The 24,539-nt window shown below is 40.4% G+C and overlaps 1 protein-coding gene across 9 annotated transcripts in view; it reads right to left on the bottom strand.

Annotated features, from left to right (window-relative positions):
- Positions 1-24,539, bottom strand: part of dachd (dachshund d) — a 98,770-nt gene that overhangs the window by 6,005 nt on the left and 68,226 nt on the right. The window contains exons 4-11 of one of the 9 annotated variants that reach the window (XM_059342849.1): positions 20,551-20,723; positions 20,270-20,429; positions 20,044-20,175; positions 19,253-19,282; positions 6,431-6,576; positions 2,841-2,988; positions 2,038-2,196; positions 99-167 (exon numbers count right to left, since the gene is read on the bottom strand). In XM_059342849.1, the coding sequence (XP_059198832.1) occupies positions 99-167; positions 2,038-2,196; positions 2,841-2,988; positions 6,431-6,576; positions 19,253-19,282; positions 20,044-20,175; positions 20,270-20,429; positions 20,551-20,723 (1,017 nt within the window). Of the gene's footprint in view, positions 1-98; positions 168-2,037; positions 2,197-2,840; positions 2,989-6,430; positions 6,577-19,252; positions 19,283-20,043; positions 20,176-20,269; positions 20,440-20,550; positions 20,724-24,539 lie in introns of all 9 variants that reach the window. The other 8 variants (XM_059342848.1, XM_059342850.1, XM_059342851.1 and 5 more) reach the window with 8 other exon arrangements.

Genomic DNA, 24,539 nt, shown 5'->3' with positions numbered 1-24,539 from the left:
GTAGGGGTGGTGGTGGGGGGGGGGGCAGAGAGAAAGAGAGCAAGAGTGAGAGCCAGAGAAAGAGAGAGAGATTTATTGTCTCATCTGAGCCCCTGTACCTTGTATTGTCCTTTCAGCATCTGTTCTTCCACTGCTGCGGTCACTCTCCATCTCAGGGGTCAGAGAGTCTGAGAGAAGAGAGGGATCACCGCCGTTAAACATCCCTGACATCCACCTATCACAATGCCAGTTTCACAGCATCGTTCATTCAAAACAAGAGGCTAAGCCTTCAAGCCATATCTCCTCCGCATGTAGCTGAATGTGTGCGCTGGATGACTCTTGCCTCTCTGTGCGATTATTATTAGCGGGGAAAAAAAGATACTTAAATCCTTGATTTAACACTTTGGATAATTATCCACTAAAAGTGTGACCCTGCATTCAAATGTTTGCTGAAATAAAAGCACAGATGTGTTGGTAGTAAAGTGCACTAAAGCCTCAAATGTAAAATTGTCCTTGTACTAAATATTAATTGTCATATTTTGTATATTCTTTGGTCTAATAACCCTGCACTGTATACTGCTGGTCGTCACCAATGAGGTGATTTTATGTATACAGAAGATCATAGATATAAAAACCTAATTTTTCTGACACACTGGCTTGATTAAACACTGAGAGTAAATCATAATTATAAGCCCATTATGTTTTGCATGCAAAACATAAACTCTGCGAGCTGACCAGTAACTTCTGCAGAAAAAAGCAATGAGCAAGAACTGTATTTACTGCAGAAATGTTTGTTTAGGTTACTCTACCAGTAATTGAAACCTCCTGTAAATGTATATTACAGGATTTAACACTGATTAATCTGCAACTGTTTTAATAAACAATTAATATTTCAGATATTATTTTTTAAGCAATCGTTGTTATATATCTAGTGTTATAAAACATACATTTTGGGGCTTTTGAACTCTTTGTTGGACAAAACAAGACATTGAAATATCTGTAATAAGGATTTTCTTTCACGATCATAAACAAAATTAATCACCAAGAACATGATTGACTACACATATTAGGGCCATTGTAGGTAAATTTAAAAAATAATAAATAAATAACTGAGGTGGCGGGAGGGGGTAATAATCAGAGAAAAAAAATGCTGAATTACCTAGATTACAGTTCGAAAATTTGTATCCTCTCAAAGTAATGGACAGATACAAGATTTTGTATCTGTCCATTAATGTGTAGTTCCTGATGCACAATCAATAAATCAATACGCTGTTATCTGCTGAATGGCCTCAATTCACAGCAATGTCTCTTCAAGACCAGATGCTTATGATAATATGGTGATTCTGGGCTAAAATCAGAAGTATTTCCTTATTGATTAAACTTGATTGAAGTGTTTAATTTGATTAGGCATACTACACAGGGTGGGCTACCCGTCAAAGTGAAGAGATGTTGGTCCTTGACCAAAAAAACAACAACAACAAAAAAGCATTTTCCTCCTAAATGTGTGACTATAATTTCAGAACTTTTTTCACTTAAATTTGTGCATTTTTTAATAATAAATGTGCCACTTTAATTTCAGAGAATATCATTCATTTTTTTCTTGAAAATTAACAACTTTATTTGATAATTCTGTGTTGGTTTTTTTTCAATATTAGCCCTTCCCCTGCCTCTTGTTTGTTTGCCTACAATGACCCTAATATGTAATCAAGACCAACGGATTATTATACAAGGTAAATAAAAATGACTTGCAGCCCTGTTGCACAGGGTACAAAACTTTATTGTAATAATGAGAATGGTAACAGTATTAATGTATTTATTTCTTATCTTTTCTTTATAAGATACTTGTACAGATGGGAGTTATTTTATTAGTGCTGCTATAAAATAATTTATTTTTTTAGGATCGGTCATTTCCAAATATTTGCTAAAGGTAACTTTTATCTCCTAAAAAAGTCACATTTCAGTTGACACATGTGCTTTCCCCCCCAGATGTGTCCCACTAGAAACCCCACTAAAAAGCTCTTAGTGTTGGAAGTGAAATGCAGAGTAACAGTTTCTCACTGTGGAACTTCTGACCGTTGAGTGAGCGCATGCTGTCAGAGGGCGAGGGCTGCTTCAGGGTCTGCTCGGCCTGCTCTCTCCTCTTGGATTCGTACTCCAGAGCTTCTTGGAGTTTCCTCTTGGCCTTCTTCTCCTTCTTCAGACGCTTCTGAATGATTGCTGAACGAAGGAAGACCACATTGACAATAAATGAGCTATGGGGCAAATTAGCAGAGCCTTATTTTAGACTGAAATCTGATTATTGTAAGTGCCGCATTCTAGCAGGAAAAGATAATAGCCTCATTTTTAAAATCTAGCACACCATAATAGAAAAGGGAAATCAATTAAAGCTAAATATTTTATAATATATAAAGATCTTCCTTAATAAAGGACAATACTGACTGCGACTTAACAAACTGCTGGGGGGAATTAAAGCAAATTGAAAAATTTATTGGGATATTTTTCATGAATTTCTCTCATTAAACATAAACGACACAGTTAGCATATGAGCTGATGCATTTAACATGAGACGGGGAGTGAATTTCTCTAAGTTAATGTGTATTACCAATTATGTCAACTGACTAAGAGCGGGAAAATCGGCGCTAAGCAGATCACTGTATGTGTAACTAAAGAAACGCAGCCGGGCATGTCAGCGCTGCAATAAGAAACATTAAACATACATGCAGAGCTGTATGTACACTCAGGAGCTATCACGTCTACATGAGCGCAGGCCTGAGAAAATACACACGTTTACGTATGCCCCTACGAACACACACACGCGGCTGACAGCGAGGATCCAGTGCCAGCTAGTCGTCAGGCAGTACCTCTGTTCTTCTGTTCCATCGCGAGCTGCTTCTCCAGAGTCTCCCTGAGCTCCCTCTCTCTGAACAGCTCCATCTTCAGCTCTGTCTTCTCCAGCTGCACCTGCTTCTCCTGAGCCCGCGCGTTGTCAATAGCCACTTTGAGCAGGCCCTGCACGCGCACGCACACACACACACACACACACACACACACACACACATATATATAGATATGTAAACACAGAGATGTAGAGGAAAAAAGGCAGAGAGAGCAGCAGAAAAAAAGAGAGTGATGTGGGCTATTTAAGAGCATCAAGATGAAGTGACAGCAAACCACACTGAAAGTGTGTCACAGCACTTCTTCGTGCTGCCCACAGCAGTGAAGCAGAACACAGGGCCAGAAACTGACTGCTGCTACATGTTTCCTTTCAGGTGTAGTACCACCTTTCCTTTTATCTGAAATCTTTTAGCAGCTCCACAGGTCCCACAAAAATCCAGAAACTTGAACTGAAATCGACCAGAGTTTTGTGATAATCAATTTTTAAATAATGAATAATAACGTGGCAGTGCTGGGAATGTCTGACCCCTTTTGGTCAAAGCTGTTAAATACAAGTGTGGATAGACATTAGACTCTAGAGCCGTCGGAACCGACCCAGAGAGAAGATCCTTTAAGATCACATGACTTCTTCATGACATCACAACATAAAAACGAAGCAACAAAAAACATTGAGTCAACTTAACTCTAAAGTACTGGCTTTAAACTCCATGCCAGTTTTTTTTTTTTGATGATGATGATAGGCCAAGCAGAACTGGACATAAGGTCAAATATATATTAGTATAAAAACGTAAAACTAAATCACATCTTCATTTTACCCCTTATGTGTGGATATTTGCAACCTGTTTTTATTTTTGCCACATTTAAAATTCTTCAGCGAGCGTGATCGCGTTTTTGAGAGTGCGAAAACATCATTTTCAAAATCTGATTTTATGTTGTTCTTTTGTATTCAAAATGTTGATGAAAAAATGAAAAAATTATTATCAGGTCAAATATGTGAGATTGGGCTGAAAAAATGAACCCAAACATGGCATGTTAAAAATTTTTTAAGTGGTATATAGAAGCAGAATAAAAAGTGAAAAACTGCAAAAAAAATACCCTAAAACTCCAGAGGTTGAAGGAGGAAATGTAAGAAAGAGGAAGGAAATGCTGTTCAGCCCTTTCACACTAAAGGTTAAGACGGAGCTCACCTCGTGGTCAAAGCTCCAGTCTACCAACTAGAGGGCAAAAGGTTTATAGGCGAGGTCAGCATCTTCACTCTGACTCTTTATATCTTTATGTTTCTTCCTATACCTCTCTTGCCATTTAACGGCGCAGCTGACAAAAGTAACTGGATTGGAATTGATATACAGAATTAGTCTCTGTAGCACATTTTCAAGCTCCTCACACGGCACAGCAGGAATGAATAATATGAATGACAAGTATCTCATCATGTATCAATTACATTACTGCCATTCCAAATATACTCCTGACAGTCCTGAATTGAAACATACTGCATTCTGGTGTGAAAGCTGTACAGCGCCGCGGCCATTTTCATCACAATTATTCCCCATCCACATGCAATTATATCAAATGCACTGGGCTATATCTTACTAATTGTTGGTTCTTCTGACCCCAATTTATTCTAAGTTGCTTTATCTTAATTTTCTGCTTGGTTTCATTTTGTTGATTTGTATATAAATATTCAAGGCGAAGATCATTATCAAAGATGACTTAGTGGAGTGTTGGGAGCTTGCGACGGGTTTACTTGTGGCTTTCTAATTACCACACGGAGCCAAAGGAGAAGCAGGACTCTGATGCCAACGGTACAAGTGCAATGAGAAGGGCAGCAGTGTACACACATCATTACACTCAGACAGAGAGCAAATACATTCATCTTTCTGACTGAGGGTGTTTGAGCTGAAGACTAAATGGCACTTGTGCTGTTAAGGTATGCAGATTTACAGTTGAGTGTATCTGTGATCCTGATGTTCATGTTAACTATACTGGAAGGAGGATGGGGATGACGGCAGCCTTACTGACTAAAAATGAGCTCTTGCAGGGAATCTACATCATTGCAAAGAGTTTTACCAACATGATTTTGCATGGAAAGCTTTACATTTTTGAAAAAGTATGGCTTTAAATACACCTGCTTGGTTTTCTCTTTGGGACTTGGTGACAAAATAGATTGTCAATGGATTTCAAATTGACCCATGAGTGTTTTTGACTGTGGTAATGGTAAAGTTAGTTGCAGTAACTCATACTACTTGGTTAAAGTTAGGATGATTGGGATGACGACCACCTTTCTGACTAAAAAATATGCTCTTGCAGAGAGTCTTTATCAAGACAACTTTGCATGTAAAAGCCTTAAATTGTGGGAAAAGTTCGGCTTTAAATACACCTGCTTATATTTATCTTGGTGACAAAATAAAGTGTCAATGGATTTCAAATTGACCCATGAGTGTTTTTGGCTGTGGTAATGCTGAAGGTAGTTGCAATTAGTTGGAGTAATCTAATCTTAAATTTCTAAATCTCCATTTAGTTCTGTTTGGCGGCCCCTATGGTGTAGGTGTAGGTGTGTTTTTGGATCATACTTTTACATTAACATGTTATTTAAGATTCATCCTCCAAAGTCAGAGCTCGTTTTTCTTTGTTTGTTTGGCCATAGAAAGTGTTTATTTGCAATGAATGTAGAGACGGTAAAAAACAGTCCGCCACTTCACATAGAAGTGAGTCAAAGAGCGAGCCTTTTACGTTAGTTCCGCCTGGAGTAATTCAATCACGTTATGTTACCTCATTCTGTAATAAATATAGACTTCATTTATTTAGATTTATTCAAGATTATTACTAAGTGCTACTATGTTCCCCCCAAAAAAAATCATTGTCTTTTTTAGCTTTTTTCAGAAGATCTCAAAGAAATCTGCCTTTTTCACCAGATGGAGTTTGCTTGTTTGCCAGTTGCAACAGCTGTTCAGAACTCTTCAGAAAAAGCTAGTTAGTGGACCTTGAGTTAAAATATCCAAGGTCAAGAAGGAGTGATGTTAGAAACAGATTGGGGCAATAGTGATGTTAATGGAAAGTTTGCCATTCTGGTTAAAGAAAAGCTGTGTCTTATGTTTTGTCTGTTCTGAGCTGTTTAAACAAAAATCTAGAGTAAGCTGTTTTTTTTTCTGGAGAAGACAGTCTTGAGCTCCATAAGTATATCGTCAATATATTTTTAAGGCAACGCATAAAGAATTTATCAATGTTTAATTTTGGTGCCCCCAGTGCTTGATCAAGCAAAGACACTGTGACAGACATATTGAGCAGGATTGTGTCCTTGATCTACGGCAAACATGTGGCATCAGAATAATTTCAAATACGCCCCAAATCACATGAACAGCTTGAAACAATCAAAGTTAGATGATTTTTCCAGGCTTCTTTCTCACTTATTGATGTAGGCGTGGCTAAATGAGTATGGTAAAGGTACGGTGCAGGGATTCTACTATACTGTATAAACAATCAGTATAAACTGCTGCTAAAATGGGTTTTGTTGTGTCAATATGGGTTAACTCAATCTTGTTATGATTGCACAACTCACCTGTATGTTGGTGAGGAGAGTCTCTATTGACGACAAGCCATCTGGGAAGAGAAATGGTGAGGGGAAGCCAGGAGGCAGAGCCTGTCCAGCCAGTGACAACCTCTCGTAGCTATCTCTTGCTGTTGGGGTGCACATTGAGTTGTCTTCTGCAAAGAAAAGTACATTGAAATTTTATAAATCATTCATAGAATACTATTTGTGAAACCTGAAAACAAACTAAGTGGTTGAATATGTGATGCTGACACATATTGACCCTGACTTGAATAGACCAGTAGCAAACACTGGGTCTGTATTGATCTCCAGCAGCCAATCCCAGCTCTCCCTTCCTCTCAGAAATATAGTGGACTGACTGGTCCCTTGGAGATTCCTTTGTATTGCTTCTTCTCAAGGCCTGAGTGTGGGGTTAAACAATATCTACCAGGACATAAATCCAGCTTCCCCCATTTAAGAGATGTCATGTGGACTCCAAAATCAGAAGCAGGCCCGCAGTTCGACCCCAGAGGCTCGGGCTTCCTTTGTGTATGCACGCACGGGTGCCTGTCAAACCTAAGATGACATCATCCTCCATTCATCACCGGCTGAGGGGTAGGGCCCTGCCATCTGCTGTCCAGCCTCTCCACCAGGCCTCAGAGGAGGAAAGAGGAGCAGAAGAGGGAGGGAGAAAAAGCAGGCGGCAAACCGGCAGACACAGATACAGCCTGGTCGAACTAAAACAGTATGTCAGACACTGGCGTTTGTTGCCCCATCAGATCTGACACATGTTTTTGTCCAGTGAGCTTTTATCAAGCCAACAATTTGTAACTGCTACCATCTTGCAGGGAGACGAATTATTAAACGCATCCAGTCTAAAAAGGTCTCTGCAGGAAGTCTGCACCATCAGCTGTTTAATTGTTAATTTAATGGAAAGGGGGAAAAACTTTTATTTGTAATGTGGAACCCTGGCTGTGTTGTGCACAGCACCTCTCTGCTCTCATCCAGTATTCATATCTGTTTATGTGGCAGGCTGAATCTTGTACAAACAGCGAGTGGAGCTGAACAGCCCTGCCTCTCCCTCCCATCAATATTCACCAACGCTAGCCAAGTGCTGGGAACAGCTGGTCTTACATTAATTAGTTTAAAGTATTTATTTCACCCATCCTCAGAGCAGATTGAGCAAAAACATTGGAGATTATTTCAAGCATCTGCAAATGCCCTGGAAACATCCCCGCGCCAAAAGTCGAGTGTTAGGATTCACAGTTTAGGTTTGTAATTTGAAGATGATTTTTTTTTTTTTCCGAGAGGGGAAGACGGTGAAATATGCACCGCTGGTCCGTGGAGAGAGTAAACAACCTTTCTCCTTTTTCAGATGGAGTTCACTCCTGTTGATTAATTAGAATGGATGGTTGCCTAATGGATTAAAATTTGTTTATAATTTGACTTCATAAAAATAATGAATTGCCTACTTTTAAGAAGCCACTCCTGTGGTAATTTGTTTTGTTTGCTGCAGTCCTGTCTGCATTTTGAGGTGGGCGTCTGGGTGGAAATATAAAATGCACTCTCCTTATACAGTGGCACAACATGAAAGTTCCATTTTATCTCAATAAAATAGCTAATCAAAGATCAAAAGCATTACAGTTGGCTCCAGCTCAGGTTGATATAGATGTATTGCATGTATTATATGCATGCATCACCCACCTCCAATAAAATCACCATAACAACTAGAGACGTTAGTAGACCTCGGGGAAAGGTCTGCTGTTGTAGCTTTGTAATTGATTTGTACTGTAGGCACTTTGTCCCTTATTTAGTGTTGGCATTAATCATAAATCATTGCTTTAACAAACTCCGGCTTCCCACTCAGCAGGCCTCCCCTCCAACACAATGTTGGATCACACAGAATATTTGATGGCTTTGTTGCAGGGGAAACAACCTGTCATGCTCTGGGAAAAGCAAACAGCGTGTTTTGTTCGACAGACTCCAACTACAGTACAGCACCCCTTGTCAGATAACATTTCCACCAGGAGCTATGCATAAATACAGGCATTTAAAAAGAAAGAAATGGGAAGCTAATAAGTGGCTAATTTAATCAATATAATCAAAACTGGCTTAATGAAACTCAAATGTAAATTCCAGCGGAACACGATCTAGATCTGTGGTTTCTGCGCTTCTAATGTTATCGCCCCCCAACTCCCCCACCACCCCACCCCCTCTTTTTCTCTGTGCCTGGCTGCAAAAGCTGGCATGTGTTTGCATGTTTATTTCTCACCATTGCTTCAGAATCATTGACTTCAACTTAATTACAGCGACAGGCGTTGGAGTGATGGGGGCCGGTGGAATGGAGTACTCTGTTTCCAGGTGATATTTCTCCACTAGCAAGGCTGCCAACAGCAGCTGTGACAGCCTCTTGTGCTTACCGTACGGTAAAGGTACAGTTAAGGCCCCCGACTATGAAATACTGTGTGGAAAAACACTCGCAGGTCACCCCTGTCACAAATAACATTTCATGCACAACTGTTTCGGCGGATAATAGGAGCCACAAATAAAAATGGGACGCTGTAAATACAATGCATTCTGAATGAAATGCCATAATTTAAAACAACGCCCCCCTCCCCTCTCCGTCCTCCTCCTCCACCCTGCTCTCAATAGCTGCAGAGGGAGTCCTTGACAGTGTGCTAGCAATGATGAATCACCTATCCAGTTAATTTTCTCACTCCTCATGTGTTGTGCTGCTAAAACAGGGGCCCAGGAATTGACTTGACAAACTATGAATGTAAAAAATATCACTTGGAGGGATCTGGGCTTATCTCCAATTTACATGTTATTAGATTTGTGTTGCGAGCGGCACTTGGACCTAGCAAAGCTGAGGCAAAAAAGATGGGGCACATGATAACCAGAGATAAAACATGTCTAAAACCCACTTGAAAGCCTTTGAAATATTTGATGGAAAGTCACAGGGAGTGGAGGGAAGCAGAGGAAACTGGCCTGATTTAAAATGTGACAGACACACATTGCAATCTGCGGTAAATCTAGAAGAAACCTTGGGAAATTTAGCTGCAATCTCTGGATAAATAGCTGTAATTGACCTTGGGAGTTGAAAATGTGCCATATGTTTCTGGTTCCTGTGTTTGAAACTGGGTCCCTCAGGACATTTCAGCTGAGTCCTCACACGAAGGCAGTGTGAGCGAGAGGAGAGGAAGATACAGAAAGACACACAAAGAGAGAGAAAGAGGACGAGAAGGATGCCAGGAATGAGAGATAGATGGTTGAAGACAGAAGATGGATGGATGGATAGATAGGTGAGGCAGAGTCTGAGGAAGAGGAGGCTGGAAAAGAATGGGTGTGCAGAGAATGAAAGACTGACAGAGAGGAAGAGAGATAGGAGAGAGGGGGAAAGAGAGAGGGAGAGCAGAGGTACATTTGGCTGGCCAGTCAGTGTGATATATTGACAGGTGAAGCCTTTGTCCTTGCAAACCTGTGTTCCTCCCAGCAGGAGAACTGAATGCTAAACCTGGAGGTTGTCAGCACAGCCAACACAAAGCAAGGCACTGCTTTTCACTGCACAATTACATTAGATTTGACCTGCCAGGTCTGCGGAGAAACCAGCCTCCTTCAAATGGAGTAGTTATGACCTCTCGGACAGCCATTAGCAGCTAACACAGCATTATTCCACCTGCACTTAAAGCGCTGGATTTGGAAAATCTTGTCAAGGGAAATATCTGTCTTCTGGTACAAATGCAGTGATGCAGAGCTGGGCAAAAAAAAAGTAGTTGCATGCAATTTGAGCACTTTAAAAAAACATGAGCCCAGCTTATCTTGCAAAGGATGTCTGCACTCTGAAGGGTCTTTCAGACTAAATAAATTCAGCTCGAACTGCATGATAGTTTTAAATAAGAGCTCTTATTGTATGGGCTTATCTTAATAACTGTTGATATAAGTTTATGTCTCTTGTTTTTGGCACACTTGTGAAAGCAGGATTCCAAGTGTTAACAAAGGTTGAAATTAATTTATTCCTCACACCTGGACTAGAGTTCTTATACCAAAACGAGAAATGCCTTCAATACAGCCTAAAATGATGGAAAAGGTATTGGCGAGTACACAAGTCCATGCACAAACCCATTAACATGTTAATGTTAATTAACATGTTATCAAACAAATTTTTTTAGCTAATTTACACTACACCTGATCTGTACATCCTGCCCAATCTGTACTGAGAATTTGCAGCTCTCAACAGATATGAAAAATAAATCATCAGTTCTGGAAAAAAAATAACTGATGAATCTGAAAAGGATTCATTTTACTTTATAATTAATTTACTTATAACTTATTCCCTTAAATGAATTCATTTAGGTTCATTTTCAGATATGACTGGCTGTCAAACTAGGTAACAAAAGAAAGTTCTAAGGCATTTATTCTCTGTATTTATTCCTTTGTGTTATTCAAAGGGTTTAATCTGAGCCAGGTCATACAACGATTATAGCAATGTTATCACACCTTTTTAAAATATTTATAAGTATACATTTTTAACACACTGATATTGAATCTATATCGTTTGATAAGTAAATTCAAGTATCGCAACTGGGAAGGGAAAATGGTACCAGAACATTTTATAATCTGGACAAAAAAAATTGGATTAAAATATTAGATTGACTTGCAGGCACACTCCTCTTAAAGCAAGAAGCCGTAGGACACACCGCAAGAAAGTGTGCGATAAAGACAAATTCCTTTAGAATGACTATCACTTGCATATGTTGTGCATATGTGTATGCAATGTCCTGTATACACTGTGAATAAAGAGAAAACACATGCACACAGATGAATGCAAACAAAAAACCCTCGAAACACATACACACTCATTACACACATGCACAGCACACACACTAATGTGCCCTCATCACATTTAAGCTAATTTCCTTTTCATCACGGAGAGAGGAAAATGAGTGTTTGCCCCATCCCTGCTGGGGGACAAAGTCAAGAGCCCCGGTCGGTTTGGGCTAGATTAACAGGTAACATTTGGCTCCCACTCTCTTATCACAGCATGAAAATCAAACTGCGTGTTTTCCTCTATCGCTCTCTCTTTCTCCCCTCCCTAATGTTCCCTTCACTTAGAGATGAAATCGCTTGCTGCACAAACCCATTTGGAGAGAGGAGAGAAGGTGAGCGGGATAATCAGGCTGGCCACTGGGCCGTGTTTCCTAAATGCTCTCCAAAACATTACTGTGCACAGGCATAAAATTAGCGCCGAGACCTTAAAATGTTGACATTTAGCATGACTTTTTGGAGAGTGACACCCTCATATTTTCTTGTAGGATATCATTAAATTTCAACTGCCCTATGGCTGTGCCTTTCCATTAATAACCAATTCAGTGTGTCACTTCTCCCTCTCTCTCACCCTCTCTCTTGCCACCTTTTTAAAGTAATGAGTCCATTGCTTTGCCTTAATAAATTGAATCGTATTCTCAAGGCCACATGAAGATAGAGCCACAGATGGACAGGCTGCATGGAGGAAATAACCATAAATCCTTTACTGTCAGAGAGGCGGTCTGAGGTGACAAAAGAAGACAATCGCAATGCTCAATTGGGATCACAGCGAGACTACAAAAGACACTGTTAAAGGTTGATTCTCTCTGTTAAAACTGTCTTTTCCTGGTGTGGATAAAGAATATTTTTTATTGCTTTCATTGCTGAGAAAACACCTGCTAATGATGAAATTTAAAAATGTAATCATGCATGGAGATTACAATACTGACAAGTGATTTCCCATAATATTCTCCAATGTGCATTGTGTGTAACACTGTTGCAGCAGAGGAAATTATGAACTACAAATTGTGATTTTGGAGCACAGATTGCAATAATACGGTTCAAACAATTAAAATCGATTTCATCATTTGTGTAACTGTTAGCCGGAAAAAGAGGGAGGGAAAAATAGCAAGAGAGAGAGTGTGGGGGAGAGAAAAATGGAAACAGAGAGTGCAAGAGGCAAGGGAGCAGAATCCGTGTTGACTTCCATTCAGGAGGAAGATATCTTGTCTTTTTATGCGGCCCATGTCATATTTATTGCATAAAGGTCAGAGTGTTCATTTGTTCAAAGTCAGCGTTTTCCCTCTCTCCTCTCCTCCATGTAATAAATGCAGGGGCTATGTCATTATCGGACCTCTGAGGATTACAGGCTTGGCTGACTGTGATGACTGCATAAAAGCATACAGGACTTTTGTTTCTGCCAGCGCACACCTTCAAATGAGCTCTTAAAGCGAACAGTAGTGGAGACAAAATGGCATTTTGTAGAGAGCCGATCACAGTTAGAATGGTCGAAACAGAACGGGGGAAGGTGATTAAAGGTTAGAGATCACAGCGCTAAATGCATCAGCTCGGTTTTTAGTCAACCCTGGCGCATGAGTGAGGCTCAGGGCGGAGAGGAAGAAAAATAAACGAAAAAGAAAAGAAAATGACAGCCAGGCAGACATGAATAGATTTCTGTAATTCACCTATTGACTATGAGCCCAAACTGTCAAGCAGATAATACTCAGAGAAGGACATTATAGTGAGGCACTTTGAAGGTGTTTAGATTGTCTTTGCATATTGACCTCCGTTGACCGGGTCCGTTTATTGACAGAAGAATCCCAGAGATTAAATTGGCCTCAACTATTGATTGGGTATTTTGCCTGAATCATTCCCATTTCAGAAGGGGATCATTTGTACTGTATACCCCACTAATCTCTCTGACCCACTAATCATCAAGCCATTTATTTCTCACTCTTTGTTTAGTTCTCCTTTGTTTAGCATTTATTAATTCATTAGAGCAACTTCTCATGCAGCTTAACTTAGACAGTGACTGGGGAGTCCTGTTTCCACCCGATAGCAATGTGCATTCCAGTAAAATATGCCACCGAATATGCTCCCAACATCACAATACACATGCCAATTACATATTGATAATTAAGCATTCAAACAAACAAACAGAGAGGAAATCCCCCGTAATCACCAGGTTTTAATGGAACAAGTATTAGCTTGGTGTGGTTGGCCAGATAGCCTGCTGCTAGATCAGAGCTTCACTGGGTTTGGGAGGGTGGGGGGGACAGGAGACACATTGGTGTCATTGCCTGGCATTGCAATCCTACAGGGAGCGGCAATGCCGTTCTGTTGCTGCTGAACGAGCGTCGACGATGGCTGGCGCTAATCCAGACTGGATATACTGAGCTGCTTTTAAATGAAGATGAAAGAACAAAAGAGGAAATGGGAAATGTAAACTTTAAAAGGCCTGGCTTAGGAGCACTTGCTCCGTGGCTGCCTGCTGTAGCAGCTCAAAAATGGATGCAAATCCATTAGTAGTCCCGGTTTCACAGTTATAAAAATACTTAAGGGGTTTTAATAGGAGCGACGTGTTAAACGTGTGGAAATCTGTTTTGATAACATTATTCATAACACTGGCTTTGCGCTGTGTGAATTAATAACACTTCATTTACAGACGGAAGAAAGCTGGCATGGTATTTCCAGTTAAAGAGATTAATTTTTAAACACCTAATTGACAGGCTGGGGTTAGGCAGGATAAGCAACAGACTATAAGGCTGCAGCTGCAAAGTCAAGGTGACTGGAATACTCAGAGAAAGGCTTTCAAAAAGCAGAATAGAGAGCAGAGAGGGAGGGAGTGAAGAGAATTAGTCCTCAAGCACTTTTCCCTCCGCCCCCTATTCTTCCTCTCTTTATTAGGAATGATTTACTTTCTCAGTGAAAGGATATAAAAGCTCAAGTATAGCGGCGTAATTATCGCAGAGTGAAAATTTAAAGGTTTGACTCACAATGTCCTCAAGTCAGCGAGCAGACTGCCAGACGATAAGAGTGACTGTGTTCAACACTCGGCATCCAATTGGTTGTGTTTTATGGGCTTTGCCAAGGAAGAGCACACAAACAGCACTCGGCTCTGCAAGTCTGTAAACATGATGGACTGTGGCAAACTACTAGGGCTGGTGTTTACCTTGGCAGAGCCTGGCCCTGGCATGTCGGCAGCATCACTTAATTACTGTTTACATGTAAATATTAAATTATACAAACAACCCCACAGAATGTCTCCAAAAGTACAGAAATACATATTCAGGGTCAACCTTATCTGTCTGCAACAGTTGCCACTGCGAAGATATGAATTGTTTTGAATCGCAAATTTTCTGCATTGTACATAATCTTCATAATTGTTTAATGCTGTTGTCCAAGGGCATTCGGGTAAATATGTTCCCATAATCTGCATAATAGCAGATGCTCAGATATGTAAAACGCACCTTGTGTTCTCGGAGAGGGAGAACAACAACAAAAAAACGGAGGTTATTGTTCAAAACAGTTTTATCAGGACTAAAGGCTGTGATCATTAATGTCTCCAGTCAAGACTGAGAGATGATTGCTTTGATTACAGACCTGCTTTCCTGACAGTCCAGAGAGGCATATATAGTAGAGCACTGGTGCCTACTGTGCATCTCTGGTATGGCTGAGTAAAGCACTTGTTCATTTGCAGTGAAGGGTAACATGAAACAGGCCTCAGCCTTCTGATGGACAGGGAGATTTCACCTTCGCCAGTGAATGATAATGCATTATTAAATTTGCCTCTCTGCTCACTAGATACACTTAGCTGACCACAGCATATTTATCTCCCCATCCGAGGCTCACGTCTTGGCAGGAGAAAGCATTCTGTCACTTTTGAGGCATTTCAAAGATTAAAAAGAACCTCTCTCTTTTCAACGTCCCTAAAAGCATCCCCCCTTTTCAGTGAAATGTGATTAGCAGGAGATGGTGTCACGCAATGGAACATTCATGAGGGGGAGAACAAATATCCAAATGAACTCCCATGTCCTCGAGGAATAGCCCCTCTCTGCACCATCAGCAATCTCTCTCACATGGGCTGGGGAAATTTGATTGATCCTCTATTGAATTATTTTTTTGCACTCTTTCATTTCAACAGGACGCACTGACAAGTTGTTTGATCATAAAGCATTATTGTCTGCCAAGTCACATTTCAGGGTTGTGATGGCTAATGATCTTGCCTCCTGACTTAGGGAAAGTCAGGTAGTCAGCATGTGTTTGAAGCTTGCAACGCCAAGGACATCGGGAGGACTGAACAAAACACTATGCATTAAAGTCAGAAAGATGAAGAGAAGGAGCTTACACTGAACATATCAAACTTTTAATGATACTGTACGGAGATACCATCAATGTCAGTGAAATATTTACGTCGCAAAAAGAGCGCACGACTGATGCAGAAAGTTTTGCCTGACCCAAAGTCCCCCAACTTCCTTTTTATCATTGCAAATGCTTATGCAAAGGAGGGGCAGAACAAAGACTACAAAGGCTGGAAATCACTTTTATTTTTTTGCCTTTTTCATCTTTTTTTCAAAATATGTCCCTCTCTCTACATGAGCCCATCAGTGTCCACAGGTCCTTGCCCCAAAGCAGCTGCATGTAATAGACTGTGACACTGGTACCTGCTCCACTTCATCACTCAGACTGTGAACTGGGACTGCAGAGAGTGCACCAGCCACTGGACTTGTAGGCAGCATCCTGACAAAGAAAAGGCGTGGCAAATCAGCTTTGTCCATTGTGGTCACACTGGAACTGGATGCATAAAGGATTGCCCGGTTAATAGCAGGTATGAAAGGATGCACCTCGAGGTGACATAACACACCACAAGCATCCATTTGTGCTTGGGAGTACATTATGAGTGCATCTCCTGTTGTGTCAACAAGGATATATAACGTTTTCCAGGGAAGTGCCAATATCATATTACCAGTGAATCACCCGCTTTTAAAATATGGTTTACAGAATCAGTTTACATACTGTAGATGCCTCTGACTCTGCTGTCAGGCGTTTTAGCTTTGCGTAAAAGAGATGTGGCATGTTTAACTGCAGTGGGAGGGCTGAGGTAAAGTGGGGAAATTTGTTGTTGGCAAAATGCTTAAACTGCCACATGGTATTTACAGAAAACTCTTATACTTCGACGTACATACATATGGCTTGTGTTTCAAACACCTTCTCCCCAAGGAAATAAAATGATGTCAAGTGTTTGATGTCCAAACTGAGTTTACAGCCAAAGGCTTCCATACCTTTCAAATTTCCCCTTGTTTGTCAGCTACCTGCTGTTTCACGAGACAGAGGCTTGTCGGAAGCTATCGCCACAGACTTTCTGTTTGAAGCAATTCAATTAGTCACATGTGAGATAACACTTAGCTTTCTACTAGCCTTTTTTGCTCACACATCATCTAATCTGCCTTTTTTCCCTCCTTCTTTTTTCTCGGGCAAAATTTGGACAAAAAATAATGAAGTTCAAACAACAGCCCAAAAAAAACTACCATCTGGTTCCTCTGCACTGGGTGACACAACTTTGGAAATGGTCTTTTTTAGACAACAACAAACAGCCTTTGTCCTTCATCAGCAGAGATGACATGAAAAAGATGAGACATGTTCATAGGATATGAGTGATGTGACATTATAGTGGCAGTCTCTGAGGTGTCTGGCTATTTAAATAGCTTCCATATGAGCCGGGGCACTGCATCCTTCCTCTGTGCCCACTGTGCTCTCTTCTAAGAGTGCATTGCAAGAGATTAATTTAATGCTCTGCCAGGATCATAAAGATCAAACAAGTGGAGAGATATCATTAAACCATTGGAATGTTATCTCATTTATCTAAACAAACTGATGCGATGAACAAGCCTAATTAAAAAGCGCACTATAAACAAAGCTTCGGATGGTGAGGCCTCACCCCTCTTTAACAATGGAACACATTTATTTTATTAATCTAATGCATCATGTATCATATCATTACAGTTCAATATATCTATCATTAATTTTATTCCCTTCACTTAAAGCTTTTATTGGAATTACTTTGGTTATTAGTTGGTTCTAATGTATTGGTTACCTCTGAATCTGGCTGCTACAATCTCTCTTATCTCGCTGCATAAACCTGTGCATGTTATTCAAATTGCCTCATTTATTATGATAGCTTCCTCATGTAAATTGTGCTGACTGCTCGCCCTTGCACAGTCCTCATTAGACTAATGAAAACCTTCAAACGAAAAAACTAAACAACCTGCCAAATAAAGGTCTGGGGTTATTATGAAAATTACAACTGTGGGAGCCGGGAGAAGCTCTCTTCATTAATTCATGCTCAGCAAATTGGTAACTAATTTAGTTGCACTCCTCTGCATTAATGGGTTATTTTATAAAAATGTTTTCCACAGCCCGAGACCTCTGGTGCACACACTGGAGAGCTCAGAATCCTAATCAAGTCCAGTGACATATTAGGAATTGACAATCTCAAAGATAATGCAGCGCGTGTTTGCGGGTAGATGTGTGTGGGTCAACTAGCTAGAATTGGTGTGGATTGCTGGGTCATTTGCTTTCTCCTCTAATATTGCGGAGAAATTACAGTCCATTTGTGTTGATTATCTGAGTATGGAGGAGGCACTTCAGTTGAGAAGTAAGATTTCTGCTACTGAGGAAACATTCACTTCATTTAGTATGTGGATACTTGGTTAAATCTCCTTCTTTCCCTGTTTGCGTTGCTCTTTTTTTCTCACTCTGTGTCTCTCACACACACACATGCACACATGCATAGACAGTTAGACAGTTTGTGACCCATAAATTCAGCTCATGATCCTGATAATTATTACTATTCACTGCTTCACACCCCGTGAGTGAAGGTCTAACACTGATCTTCACGTCAGCCTAGCCATCAGGGAACATACAGCTCAATGATTTCCATAGTGGTTTTAATATCATTATCAGCCTCACCCCACCCTGCATCACCCAGCACAGCACAGCACAGCACAGCCCGCCCCTGCTCTGCTCAAAACCAACAGAGAATACTAAAATCTATTATTTGCTTCATTTTGTATTTAATCCGCCACGCTTAGTAGATTTCTATCTTTTGCCTTTTTTTTTTTTTTTTTAATAACCACAGCAAAATTGTAATGAAATAAAACCAGCAATTAATAATAAAAACATTTACTCTGGACAGTGTGATAGAGGTTCAGCATTTTGAATATTTTTCCCTGTTAGTTGAGAGTTAATGAGGATTATAGGAAAAAGTACATGTCAGCAACTCTACTGCTCTACACAAAGGGCTAATTATTCCACATACTTATTTATATTTATATGTATTTGGAATATAGAAAAACAATCTGATTAAAATGGTGAAAACTGAAAATCTGGATCCATAAATCATATTTCTAGTGCTAACATTCAATAGTCACAATGTGAAATGTTCATGTCATAATTTAAGGAAATCTTTCTGTTAACTCAATGCTATTTTTCTAATTATACTCTGTTTACTGTAACTGCAGTGGACAGAGGACATGGGTGTATATAGGAATGTACATTTTGAGTGAAAATTAGTTGAGTAGTATTTTTTGCAGAAAATTCCTATTTTGCACTTCATAATTTTTTTTTAAAGAGGTGCTCATTAAATGTCATCAAAGCGTGTGTAATACAACCCAGATTCCATAAAAGTTGCCACACTGTGTAAAATGGAAATTAAAACAGAATGCATCAAATTCAGAATTGTATATTTACAAAAATTAAAGTTCATCAGTTTGAACACAACAGACACGGTTTTTGTACAGTTTTCAACTGGATTTACGTCACCAAGGATTAGCAAATTACCGCATTCTCTTTTATTCACATTTGAGACAATGTCCCAACTTTTTTTTTTTTTGGAATCAGGATTGTATAAATGTGAAGCATCTACAGCAAGTTAACACAGTGTTTGTGTGGAGTTCAAAGTACAGATATCGCTCCAGCAAGCAAAATGTGTGCGACATTGCATCCAAACATTTATACACATCCGTACATATTTACATCTACACAATTTACCTCTTCTGAAGTGCAGTTTTGATTTGTAGTCTGTAGAAAGTACATAATAAACAGAAACACTTAGTCTTAGAGGGTTATACTGGCTAGTTTCAGGAGTATAGTGACACAATCTACAACTTGGATAAACTGGAAGCAAAAAGAATGAAGAGGGTAAATACAAATTTCTCAAATTGTGTTATCAATATTGACAGATATAAAAAAAAAAGTCTAGTGTTTTCAGGTGGGTCTACAGTTGTATCTAGATTTTTTTCAGTAATAAAATTGATATTATCTTCTACTCTAATTGCAACAAAAAGTTGATTACACTTAAAGGCACCCTGACCAGCAATGAGCTGAGAAAACTATTCTGCCTTTGGTGACACATTAACCAAATGTGGGCTGCTTGTCTCTGCTGTTAGCTCAGTGGGTTCTCTCGCCTCCACTCATTTTGTGATATTATTTGGTTCAGATTTTTCTGCGGATTTACGAAACTGCTCTGCTCTCTTTAAATATTTGAGCCTTTGTCTGTTATCAGACTTAATTCTCTGATTTACAACTTATATTATAGGCTTTCTAAATAGAGCCGGTCCAGTAGAGCATAAATGCAGCATTCAGTCACTTGTTTCTCAAAACATCTGTCATTTTCATACATTGTGAACATTGAATAGAAGGAACTAAAAGCTAATTAGAAGTCCTTAACTTAAGATTTATACTGTGAGTTTAAAAAACAAACATATAAATCACAGTTCATTACCTTGCATAAAGAGTATCATGTAGACTACAGCAAACTTTTTGTCTTTTTAGTGACTCACCTTTGTCAGTGTGCATCCTCTTTACTTCATGGCTCATGTCGTGGGCCAGGTCTCCCTCTTTAGGCCCAGGTGGGATGTTGGGGGACAGGCCTAGCAGGGCGTGGTTCATGGACAGGCCGTTGTGGTGTATCGCTGGAGAGAGGATGACAAGACAGGAGCTGGCATGAGGAATATTACTAAGCTGACGTAAAGCGATCTGTGGGGCTCATTTGCTTTTTTTCTTCACCATTTATCTGTGTGACAAACGTACGTATCCTGTCTGAGGAGCTCTCTGTGTGGGCCGGGGAGCTGGACACACTGCTGCTGCGGTGGGACGATGGGTGACTGCCGGGCCTCCTGTGGTCTTCTAAGGAAGGAGCAGGGGAGGGACTGTCCGGCACCCGTTCCTGAAACCCCAGCAACGCCAGAAACACACACCCAGACATAAATATCCAATGTAGACTGAAACGGGAAGCGTGACATCCAACTATCTAGTATCATAACTTTGCATTCTGTTTTAAAATTTACCTTTATAACAGAGGTGACCATTCTGGAGGGCAGACTCTGGCCCTGTGCTGCGGCGGCCATGTTTGCGATGGTGCTGAGGTGGTTCATCTGGCTCATCGCCATCGTGACAGAGGCTGGGGGCAGGCTGACTGGGATCAGGGGGTGTGGCATCATCATGAAGGGGAGTTCCAGGCCTGAGACATATGAAAAGGTCGTTGGTTACTCAATGATGCGTATTATGAGTGAGATATCCACAGGGGAAACTTCTGAGGTTCTGGCTGAAAACTCAAAACCTGCTGCTGTTAATTCAGCAATCAGTAATTCCCACCACTGAGATACCCTTTAAAATTGGTGTCCAATAACACTAAAGCTTTACACTGCCATCCATTAGGAAAAAAAAGGAATAATTCAAATTAATCGCTTCTCGGGTATCTTTCCATGTTAACATAATACACATAAATGTTTTACAACATATGTTAATAATAGATACTACTGCAATAATAATAAAGAAAACGGGCATGATAACTATATACACAGTCATTCAAAGACCAAAGTTTACACAGCAATAAAGATGCATCAATTATTCTATGATGAATAAAAAGAGCACATTATGGAAATTGTCTCAATATTTACATATAAAAAAATATCTCTGTAAAAACAAAGGCAATCTTGAAAGCCATTACCCAAATGACTAGTTAAATGTGCTAATGACAAACAAGTACCGTCAGACCACACTATGGCAATGACTTTAGGCTAATTATAGCAGCCTATATTCCAGACCAGAGAGAGAGAGGAGAAGACAGAGAGCCCAAAAAGAGTTAAGACACTTAACGCCTGCACAATAATGAGATTTTCATTTCTTTCTTTTTTATATGCACACAAATTATTCCATTACAACATCAGAGATGTCTTACAAATGTTTTAAATTATTCAATTGCTGTCTGGCAATAGACGCCTAATTGGGAAAATTGAAGACATTAGTAGTCCAAAAATGTAAAGAATGTCTTATAAAGATACCATAGGGGGTTCGTAGTTAGTCAAACTGTGGCCCTGCACTGTGCTTCTGAATGGCTTAATGAAAACAAGCCAACTTTCAAAGGACATGAGCGCAGACAGAAGGTCAAAGCTAGGTGTCTGTACCCCCCCCAACCACGGCACCCCCTTCCTCCCCCTCTGCTCTATGGGGACTTTGAACTGGCAGGATCAAAAGTGACTGGGAACAGTTTGGTCTCATTCCTCCGCCACTCAGATGCTTTTCCTCAAATGCTTTAAAGAAAACCTCATAGACACTATTGGATCTGATTGAGCCTCTCTGTTGATTTTTCACTCCTTTTTTTCTTTTTTTCTTGGCAGCCCGGTTCAAGGTAAAAGAAAAAAAAAAAGCTGTGTGAAAGAAAGAAGGAAAAAAAGATACTGCGCTACAGAAAGCTGATCCACAAAACAACTCCACTCTTCTTTACTGACAAAACATCAGTAGCCAAAGGGCAAGGAGATCTGCATGGCGACGCCTCTAAAGAGAAGGACACTGGTTGAAAATGAAAGGACATGAGAAGTACTCCTCTCTGTCATTCCCCTCCTTCTAAAAGAAGCATTGATTTCCATAAGAAAGATGGCATGCAGTTTCTCAGTGGCGAGTATTCCCAAACAATATAAAGCAGTGGAGATTAAAGAAAGGCGGAAGCCAAGCAGCACCTTGTATCAGCGCCTGTGCTGTAGCTCAGACTGAATCAATTACCACTCAGCAGGCTAAGCTCAATTAAAAAACACCACAGAGGGCCTGATTGCGGGGGTACTTACTGTAGGACAACATAGGGAGGTTTCGGCTACCTATCACCCTTTCAAGGCCACTCAAGGGCCAGAGTGAAGAGACTTATTCTGCCTTTGAGGTGGATACATTACACCTATTCAATCACAGCAGCTACACGCACAAAGACACAAGGACTTAAGTAGGAAAATTTTCACAAAATCAATGACAAAAAGTTGGAGAATTACTTCAAATAAAACAAGACTACTGCTGATCAAATTCTTTTTGCATCTTGTACATGATGGTATATGAATTTCGATGATGTTTCCCCACCTGACAGATAGCCCGGTGGGGGAAACACTGGACCTCTGTTCACTCTAAGTGGTATTAGTCTCGCTTTCAGTGCCTGTCCAGCCCCTTTCATGTCACCCCATCCTAAAGCGGTGTTTCTCCCATAAAGGCCCATTCAGGCCGCTGTAGGGGAATGTGCCACAGACCAATAAGGGTCCACCAAATCCCTTTATGTGTCGCTGAAAGGCGCCAGGTGAGGAGGATATTGGTTCATTCAAGGAATCAGGCATTTTTTGCAAGACATTTAAGTGCTTTTTTTGTTTAATTCATATGCAATTCCTTCCCATTTGCAGGTTTTATTCTTGCTAAATAACAGCACCTGCAGTTCACAGGCCTAAACATTTTTGTAATAATGCGCAGGGCTTTATATGGATTTCTTTTCCAAAACTAGAATCAACAAACATTAGCGAGACTCATTAATCACCTAGATATTGTGTAGAAATTCCAGTGGGCAAACCGTGAGAAACATATTTGTCAGTTTGTGTTTATCTCCGATATAGAAGTTCAGACCTGATGAGAGGTGAATTCCCACAAGCCCCCCTCTCTCCTGAAGGGCATAAACAATGCATTTGGAGTAATTTACCTGAAGTAAGCCTGAGGGACCTGCAAAGGTGAACTCCTATTTACCATCATTAAAACTACAAATCACTTAATACCAATATAAACAGCTCAGCTATTATGTCGTGCAGTGATCGGGAGTTCACGCATGGATAAGCAAAGATCTGAATCACGGAGGATGAATTGAATGAATTAAAACAGCCCTTGGTAACAGCATGATTAAAAAGCTGTTACATCAGAACCAAACCGCACGGCTGACGGTAGGTCCGACACTTAAAAGCATCACACCGAAAAAAGATTGAATGTTGAATGCTTTAAAATGATTAAAAAGAGAGCAGTAATTTATTTTGATGACAGAAATGATAACCTGCAGTGATTTGTGCAGCAGTTAATCTTCATCTAAACAGGACTTCAGCCTTGCTGGACGTCTAACCCTACGGAGGAAAATAAGGAAAAAAGGAACTAAGCCATTGTCATTGAAAATGGTATGGAGGCAGCAGCCAGCCCCTTACCCTTAACTCTGTTGTGGACAGATTTCCCCTGACAAAAATTAAACTAGCTCCTACTTGGCACTTTATTATCTCTTCAACTGAATGATTTATTGTTTGTGGAGCGAAAGAACCAAAGAGAGGGGGAAGATTACATTTCCAGCCAAAGCTCAGGCCTGATCTCGTTTTTTACTCCCTCTGTCCAGGAAAAAAGCTCCCGACAAACAATAATGTCAGCTGTAATTGATCGGAGGTCGCCGGCTGGGCCTGCAGTAAAAGCGCACTATTTAAGCGACAATCGGCCCCGCGCTCTTCAGACGCTGGCTAATGAAGCTGTCTGTCTGGGCTATTTACCTTCTCTTAAATGGAAGGGGAGAGATGTACTGTAAGAGACAGGGCTGGAGAGGATCTGCCTCTCGCTCCTGTGAAATAGGACCTGCACATGCCTCAGGAATGTATAATTGGTTGGCGCAGCCAAAGCTGGGGATCCGGTGCTAATTAAATGACTTGTTTAAAGCCTATCTGTCTTTGTTTGGGAGGCTCTGGGCTTCAGAACAATGCATTGTAAATGCTGTTGTCAAACAAACATTCCTGGTTATCCTTTGATTTGAATTGAACAAGACAAAGGGCTGATTTGCTCAGCGCTAAGCCTTTTGGTTTTCATGGTGTTGAGATATTTTTCCCTCTTCTGATCTGTCAAACTGAACAGGACCATTCCAGTCAAGCAGCTAAATGAACTGACTGACTGCACAATGCATATGCAGTCCGCCGCTGCAAAACAATCTCGGTTTTCCTCCTAATTGCGCTTGTAAAATGCCCCCATGTCGTGTATGTATTTCTCCAACAAAGGTGAGACGGCGTCGCACACA

Source organism: Centropristis striata, chromosome 10 (genome assembly GCF_030273125.1).
Source record: "Centropristis striata isolate RG_2023a ecotype Rhode Island chromosome 10, C.striata_1.0, whole genome shotgun sequence".
NCBI lineage: Eukaryota > Metazoa > Chordata > Actinopteri > Perciformes > Serranidae > Centropristis > Centropristis striata.
Note: the sequence above shows the minus strand (reverse complement) of the source record. Positions and strands in the feature narration are given on the sequence as shown.